The following is an 8,931-nucleotide window of genomic DNA, read 5'->3' as shown; positions in this document are numbered from 1 at the left end:
AAAGAATGGAAAAAAGAGGAAACATATTCTGAAGCAAAACAAAATGCAATTGTTGATTCAATACATTCAGGGGTGTTGCTGTTACAGCTCTATGTGGTCTGGTGACCAGTGGCTATTGTTTGCTAATGTTAGCCAACTTTAGATATGTTGCTCTGGAACAGACATGACTCAGGATTCGACAATGTTAGGAAATAAAGAATATATTTAATTTAGACAATTGTGGCCATATTAGCAAACAGGGTTGTGTTTACCGTGTTCACCAGAAGAGTCCATGTGAATGCCCCCCCCCCCCCCCCCCGTGATATTCATCACCTCGTAAGTGGAAATCTTCTGAAGTTCAGAGTTCAAGAGTTGTGACGTGTTTGCTGACGTTTTCGGAAACGGCGGAGGCCATAGAAGGTTATTTTAAGGTGGAGGTAAATTGATGTATTGTACATTTAGTTTATTTATAGAGTATTTATACTTTTACATACTTTTTCAATATGTCTAAGGGAAAATGTTTCCACGCTCCTACAGTATTCCCTTTCTCTGTCATTAGGCCTTTGCAATTCTTCGGTGGCTCCGTTCAAAGGCAACAATAGTCTCGTTTGAAGATAACTCAGTGCTCTTAAAAAACGTGAAATTTATATCTACAGATCCATGACAACTAGGTCAACTATAGTCTGTTGTTTCTTTCGGACTCTCTTCTTCATTATTTTGCTGTAAAATTGCTTTGGCAAGGTCTAACTCGGGCTTCCTTACAATGCTGGTGAAGCAGTTAAAGGAGAAGAACTGAAAAGGGGAAAACAGAGAGAAAATGTAGGCTGCACCAGGGCAGAGGAGAGAGAGAGAGAGAGAGGGGAGAGAGAGAGAGACATCGAGAGAGAGAGAGAGAGAGAGGGGGGAGAGAGAGAGAGTCAGAGAGAGAGAGAGACACAGAGAGAGAGAGAGAGAGACAGAGAGAGAGAGAGAGAGACAGAGAGAGAGAGAGAGAGACAGAGAGAGAGAGAGAGAGAGAGAGAGAGAGAGAGAGACAGAGAGAGAGAGAGAGAGAGACAGAGAGAGAGAGAGAGAGAGAGAGAGAGAGAGACCCTGAGCGGGCATGACGGCTGTTGGAGCTCTGACAGGAAACTTTTCTTGTTGTTGCTCCGCTCCTCAGCTCCAGTCAGACTCCACCGCCTCAGCGACTGAAATGCACTTGACTGGATCTCCTCATCCCGTGAGGTCATGGCTCTGCGTCTTCACTCACCGACGGCGCGTCACTGAAGACCTCAGACAGTAACCGTGACACCTTTCCAGGACAAACTTCTGGAGCTAAACGGCGTTTCTTTTTTTTTTGCGTTTGTCGCGAGGAGGATGGAGACGGGGTTTTACCTGCTCGCCTGCCTCTCGTTGGCCCGGGTGTGTTGGGGTCTCGGATATGCGGAGTCCGGTGTTCAGACGGGACAGAGAGCGGCCAGCAGACACAGGTAGGGTCAACGTGAACGGATGTGTTGGAGCTGCAGTTCAAAACCTTTTAAAATGTAGCCTATGGTGAACTGTGGTTCCATAGTGAGGCGCGGGGACGTTCAGGGGTCCTTTAGGGGCTTCCGGTGGGTCTCTCATAACAAAATATGAAATAGTTCAGGGCTGAAAGCAATTAACCTGATTGATTAATATGGAGATTTGCTGTTTATTTAATTTTCTATAATTATAAATGGAATATGTGTGTGTTTTGGACTGTGAGTGTGAGAACATGCAGGCTTCATCAAAACAATTAATTGATTAATCGAAAGAATATATATATCAAAATAATCTGTGTTTGCCACCCTAGGGATTCACTGTAATAAATAATTAAATGAATAAAATAAATAAATAAAACATGATCTCACTCAAATAATAATTAAAAAAAGGATCATTTAAAAACTAGCACCAACAAAAACTCCCCATATGGGACAGACTGGGACAAAATCCTCTCAATATTGGGGTAATTTCCCTCATGAAAGTCTCTTCCTGACACCATGACGTGTAAATATCGTCCCTTTCAGAAGCACACATGATGTTGATTCTCAGAGGAAATGTCTTATTGGTGATTAGGTCTCTTACACTGCAGGGCCCTCCCTGAATGGGTGGGTTGGGGAAGGGGTGTGTGTGCGTGTGTGTGATGATGCAGGGGGCCCCAGAGCTGGACAGGGTTTATAGGGATTATAGATATTTACTCTTTCAGGGCCCCCAAGTGAAAAGTGGTTCAGGGGGCCCGGTGTTTCTCGTTTGGAGGGAAATTCATCAGTTTGGCAAACAGGATGTCCCAGTCAAGGAAAGGTGAATGGGCTCTAATGGGGTGTGTGTGTGTGTGGGGGGGTGCTGGACTCTGGACGTCGTCAATCCAGAAGACTGATCGGCGTATAATCGTGGAGTTTCAAATTGAGCGATTCCGACTGCCGTCTTGTCTTATTTTATGGGGACAGTGGGGGAATCCTTCAGATCTCAGAGACGCTTGATTAACGGTCGCTTGTAAAATCAGTGATGGCTGTTGGAGTCCCTGCTCGTAAAGCTGTTAATACCGTCAGTGGGCCGACACATGTTTGTTTTTATGCTGCTGCTGCTCCCCCCATAGTGCGTTATTAGCATGTCATTGAGCTCCTGCCCGAGGGCCCCGTGTGTGGACGACCCCCCTCACCTCTGCGGACAGATGTGCGAATTGTTTGTGCGGGGTGGTTTCGGCTACACCGATTGACTGAGAGCGTAGGTGTGTGTCTGTGTGAGCACGAATAAAAGGCTGAGGGAGGGAATGAAGTCCATCCCTCACATGTGGTACGTGTCTGCCTGCATGTGTTTGTATTTAACGTGTGTGTATGTGAGCATGAGAGGCAGGCCAGGCTACTGGGAGTTGAGCTGCTGCAATGGTAGCTTCTATCAGGTTTCTCTCCACATCAGAGCGCCGTGTGCTGCTGCTGCTGCTGCTGCTGGGGCGGCCTGAGTGCTGAGACATGGATGGTTGGCCTCTTTGGTGTATGATGAAGCTGAGCCGTTGGCTACTGGGAGTGAGAGAAAGAGGGGGGACAGAGAAAGAGTGAGAAACAGGGGGAAAAGATTGATTGATGAAGTGGAAATGAGTGTCAAGAGGTGGAGGAAGGTGATTATGAGGGGGGAAAGATAAAGCATTGGATTGACAGAGGATGAGATAAGTGAGAAGCAAACAAGAGGACTAGAAAAAAAGAAAAGAGAGAACCGAGCAGGCGTGACAAGAGAGGACGAAAGAGTGAGAAAAGGAGGGGAGGAGCAACAAGACAGGAGAAAAGACAGACTGACAGTAGAAGAGAAGATCGGGCCCGGGTCCTCAATGGCCTTCCCCCTTTTCTGAACCCAGCAGGCTACGAAGGAGTCAGCATGGCTGTCCTGTGACGTACACACACACACACACACACACATGCAAACCACACACACACACACACACACACACACACACACACAAAGTGACGCGTCGGGGGGGGAAGAATGCGCTGGCCCGTGTCAATGCGGTTTGCCCCTCTGACACCCATTTGAACTCCATTGATCTGTTTTGACAGATGTGCGAAGTACTCCATATGCGATAAAGGCTGTCGGATGAACTGAAGGCATCCAGCGAGGGGTCTCATGCAGGGCTTCAGGACGAGGACCCCCGGGCCGTCCGACACATCTCCTGCCAAAAAATGTCAGAGCTAACACGTCATCCCGCCGGCTCCAGAAAGCGACGGAGGAAGAGGGACCGGTGTGAGTGTAGGTGGACTGCTGATCTGTTTAGGCTCACGTACGGTTTAGAGGACATCGCCACTGGAGGGTAGCAAGAAGCAGATACATAAATCATACTTATACTCCACTTATTTCCTTACATTAGCATCAGGGTGCTCCATAAAGACAGAGAAACGGGCACACTGAAAATAGCCTGTTTTTATGGCCTTCTGCTTTGTGGATTGTGGCAGGAAAATCAGAAGAGCCAAAGAGACAAACACTTTGTTCTGGGGCCATTAGCCCGAGAATGGCCAATAACACTGCATGCCAAGCTAAGTTCTGGTTTTCATGATTTGGGCCGGGGCTTAGTTCCATGAATGAATCCTTTATGCTATAGCATAATCTCAAATTCTAGTGTCCTTTCAAGTTTGTAGTGCCAGTTTGGGCAAGGCCTTTTCCTGTCTCAGTGTGACAATGTTCCTGTGCACAAAGCCAGGCCCAAAAGGAAAGGGTTTCCCCAGTTTGGTGTGGAACAATTTGACTGACCTGCACAGAGCCCTGAACGCAACCTCACCCAACACCTTTGTGGTGACAGTATCTCCAAGTCAGAGCCAGACAGGCCTTTAAGTGACCGGCTGTTAAGTATAAAAAAATAAACAGAGAGAAACAACAGATTAAAAACAATACAAGCCATGTAAAATCAAAGACAGCGCAGGAGTCCTTACTCACCTGCTGCCAGCTGGGGAGAGAGAAATGAGTCCTGCCTTGTATTCAATGCGGAAGTGTCTTAAAGCTGCATTCTTTCTACTGACCATCAGGGGGCGACAATCTCAATCTCTAGTTTCAATTCTTCTTCAATACAGCATGATGTTCATTTAGTAAATGATGGTCCATTTAGAGTCAAACAGACCATAAAGCAGGGGATGCTTTAGGGCGGGACTACCTTGTGATTGACATGTCGCTACCATGACATTGTCCGGTCAGGGAGTTGCCCGTGTATTTGTCTTACAACTTTAACCCTTTGACAGTGTGTTTTCACTTCATGAAAGTTAATTGTTAACAATTTGGTCGGCAACAAATGGTTTGTTCAGTGTTCGGTTGTACTTAGCTCCGCCCTCCCTTGTCACGTCTAGTTGCAAAAATACAAGATGTCGACGGCCAAAATGCCAAACTCGAGGCTTCAAAACGACAGTCCACAAACCAAAGGGTGACGTCACGATGACTATGTTCACTTCTTCTAAACAGTCTACGGTATTAATACCAGAAACCTCTCTCTGCTGGTACATATAATGATTTGTTGTAACTTTACAGACCCCTGACAGTTTTCTTTCAGTAACAATGAGCAGAGCTGTGACTAGTTCCTGGATATATCTATGAAGGACTGTTACGGCCTATATAGTGTGCCGAGGGGTACGCAGGAAGTAACATGAAAGGTGATGGAAAACCTTGGCAAGAGTTTAACAAAAACCAAGAGGATAAGGCAGAGGCAATTAGATACATTTATCAACAGTATAGATGAACAGGAACAAACACACTAAATAGGGAAGCGTAGCCGTCCGGGTCTCCAAGGCCAACATAATAAACAAAACCCCCACGCTGACTGGAAGAGAAGAGTTCAGCTGGCCTACGAACAAACACAACAATACAATACTGAACTCCCTAACTAGTCACAAAAACAGGAGAAAACTTTACAAAATAAAAGGCAGAGAACCCCTACAAAGCTTCCATTAAGTTTGAACCCCAGGTATGGCAGCACAAATGCTCTTGGTAGCAGCAGCAGCAAACCCACAGCGCCACAGGCCCAGGGTGAACAAAACGGGGGCCGGGAAACACTGGATTCGTGGGGTTGATATGCAGCTCCACTGATGAGATGAGGACTCTCAGGTGTGGGTGCTTCAGTGATCGTTAAGGGGCGTGGCAGACCTGAAAGACAAACAGAGCTCTCTACTAGAAAAGAGGCCTCGTTAAGTCAGGGGGCGTGACAAGGACTGTGACAGGTAGTATGTCCTCACTATTGGGTGAAAAGCCTTCTCAGAAGTACTGAGACTGTTAATAAAGCAGCTATACGTGCTCATGGTTTTGTAATTAGTTGGCAAACAATCACATACGATTGCAAAGCTCAGACGTTCGCATTATATGTTTGTTTTGGGCATATGTTGTAAATACCGCACGTTCTGTCACTCATCCATCAGGACATTCATACATATTAATGCTCCAGATAAAGGACACTGATCTTGAGGAGAATATCAAAAATAGATTATTTTTTTCTTATTCATCAATCGTAAACATCAAGCTTCAGTCCTCCAGAGTTAGGTAACAACGGCTCCTTTCTAATGCTGACTTTTGGCACCAACATTTGAGAATCAAACAAATGCAACGCTGTCCTCTGACAGTACACCAGGGAAATGAAGCCAAACTCATATCTCTTCTACTCTAATATGTTTTTGCTAATGATATTTGTCTGTCTTCCTACATACAGTAGAACCAATGCCAATTATTATTGTGTTTACACACACACAACAACAAAAGCAAGACAACGGCCCAGCATCGAAGTATTCTCTGATGTAGTGATGGCGTTAAACATCACTGGGCACCGGCTCACAGCATTATTTGAATGGAACAGAATAGGGTGAACCAAGACCATATGATTGGTCGACGCTTTACCGCGTCATCCAAACGCTGAAAAAAACACAGAGACAAGAGTCGGAGGTCAGTTTGTAGCTTCGTGTCACTGTTGTGATTGCAGCGTTAGTTCATGCCTCTTCTTTCGTTGGTGAAATGTAGGAGGTTGTAAAAAACCTTTGGAAGACATTTAACATCAGTGAGTCACGTACTCTAATGGTCAACGAGAATCTAAAGAATTAAAAGGTTACCTGGGCGCAGAGAAAATAATCGTCAGTAAGCTTCTTTTAAAACTTCCCATTGGCTCCAGAGCAGCAGATGCTTCTTAGCGTAGAAAAGCTTTGAGAGCATTATAGATATTTCCCAGAATACACTGTAACAAGGTGAAAAGGCCTGGTCACTACAGTTGTGATAGAACACCAAAATGTGGCATTAAGTTGCCAGACGAATGGACTGTGACGGGATTCTCCTCGTCTTGACAGACCTCAGAAAACATCCAAACTCACTTCATCTGTGAGGATTTTCTGCATTAGTGCAGTAAACAAAGCTCATTATACATGGTAATGTAACGTGGGAAATGGGATCCTTTCCAGTCACAGCCGTTGTGAGTTAATTACCATAGTTCCTAGTATGCATTTCATTTAAGAAAGCCTTGTTCACCTTGTTTAGATACACATACAGAATACTATAGAGGTTTGGATCCCTTCCCAACACTCTCCCCATTCAAACCGCACCAGAAGGACTGAACCTGTAAACCTGCTCTCAACACACAGAGTAAATGGAAGCAGACATTTACATGCTGAACTCACTGTTTTATACGTCAGAGCAGTCAAACTAAAGTTCTACCTGCATAAATAGTCTGTGCGACTTTTGGCAAGTGTAGCTTTATGGCCTTTGAGGAGATGTGTGTCTCAAAATGCTCATGCCTCCATAAATGGTTAAAACGCAAGCGAGCCACAGAGAAAACCTGCAGCCCTCCGAAAGACCAGACGACAGACGTATCTGAGCAGTAACGCTAAAGCAAATGTCAGTATCGTGGACATTCTCAGTATATCTTCGTGACCGCCAGGCTAAACAATCAGAGAGAAGTTTACACAGTCATGCTGTCCCCAGATGCTGGAACCAGTCCAAAAGGGGAAAAAAAAACCAGTGTGTGTGTGAGACCAGAGGAATGTGTGTGTGCCTGCCTTTGTGTTTGTCTGTTGGCGTGCGATCGCTCGAGCGCGAGTGAGTGCACTCGAGCGTGCGCACGGTCGTCTGCCGGCGGTCCGTGCGCTGTACAGGGGTATACCTTTACAAGGACGCTGGAGGGGCTGCTTGACCTTTTGGGCCGCACGGTTCAAACGCAGAGGCGCGCCCCCTTTCCATCCACTCATTCAGGTCGCTGTCGAAAGCCGTCCCTTGAAGCTAAATGAAAGATCCCTCAACAATAGGCGCCGCCAAGTGCTTTATTTGTTTGAGTAGTAACCCCCCCCCCCCCCCTTTTTTCCTACCCCTTTCTTTCATTCCTTCTTCCTCCCACTTACTCTCCCTGTCACTTTTGTCAATGATTGTTCCAGTTTTTACCCACAATGCTCCTCTGGACAGGAGGGTGAATGAATCCAACCTGCGTGGGCTGAGATGTCAGACATCTTCCTGCCCTGGCTGTGAAGTGTCCGTCTGCTGTTTTATTGAGGCGGGAAATTTACTGGGAAATAAAGTGATGCTCAGACAGGTGCAGGAGTCCCTCTCACGCTGAGTTACAGCTCAATAAATACAAATAAAACGTGTGCAATGGAAGTTTCGCTGCCGCTGCTGGGCAGAGAGGTAATGAAAGTGTTTGTGTGTGTCTGTAGGAGGACAAAGTGTGTTTGTGGTGAATAACAGTGGTAATTGACGTGCTCTTTACGTGTGTGTTTAGACTTGTTTCCCGTGTTTGTTTCCGTATCCGTCTGGGTGTGCTTCATCTAAAGCAGGGGTGTCCAAACTTTTTTCAAAGAGGGCCAGATTTGATAATGTGAAGATGCCCAAGGGCCAACAGTCCCTGCTGACATTATTTTAAACAATACAAGTTGCCTATACATACACTATTATTTAATAATTATATTTTCAATGACACAGCAGGGATAATTTTATTTTAAATCTGATCTTTAAAATGTAGCACTCTGGTGTACTCTGAGAAGAAAATTAAGTGATAAGACATTTACTTTAAGCAAAAAACTAATTTATTATTCAGTTATTAATCAGTATTTCAGCTCTGGTTGAACAGCTGGATAGTTTTTTTCAATCAATATTATTATTATTAACCTTTTATGTAGACAAAATCCACAGAGAACAAGGTCTCATTTTCAAAAGTTTGTCATTTAAAAACAAAGATAGCAAGAGTAGCGAGAACCATCGCCTGTACAAATAAAGTGATTAGTTTTCATTGAACCCCGTTACTGTATTAACTTCTTGATTTGCTTCGCTTTTCTAGCACGGTCGCTCTCTGATAGCTTGTTGAAGCATTAGCATGTTTTGTCTCGTAGTGTCTCTTTACATTATATCACTTAAACAAGGCAACAGTCTCATGACAAACTAGGCAGACACAGTTGTTTCGGTTTTCTGTGAAAAACTATGAAAGCGGTGGCCCTCGGTATCGACTTTCCTTATTTTACTTGC

At 45.1% G+C, this 8,931-nt stretch overlaps 1 protein-coding gene across 1 annotated transcript in view; it reads left to right on the top strand.

The window, feature by feature from the left end:
- The first annotated feature begins 1,248 nt into the window (after positions 1–1,248).
- The window catches only part of emilin1a (elastin microfibril interfacer 1a), a 26,767-nt gene continuing 19,084 nt past the window's right edge, over positions 1,249–8,931 (top strand). The window contains exon 1 of the mRNA XM_079180330.1: positions 1,249–1,448. Coding sequence (XP_079036456.1) covers positions 1,336–1,448 — 113 coding nt within the window. The 5' untranslated portion in view covers positions 1,249–1,335. The remainder of the gene's footprint in view (positions 1,449–8,931) is intronic.

Source organism: Pholis gunnellus (genome assembly GCF_910591455.1).
Source record: "Pholis gunnellus genome assembly, chromosome: 19".
Taxonomy (NCBI): domain Eukaryota; kingdom Metazoa; phylum Chordata; class Actinopteri; order Perciformes; family Pholidae; genus Pholis; species Pholis gunnellus.
Note: the sequence above shows the minus strand (reverse complement) of the source record. Positions and strands in the feature narration are given on the sequence as shown.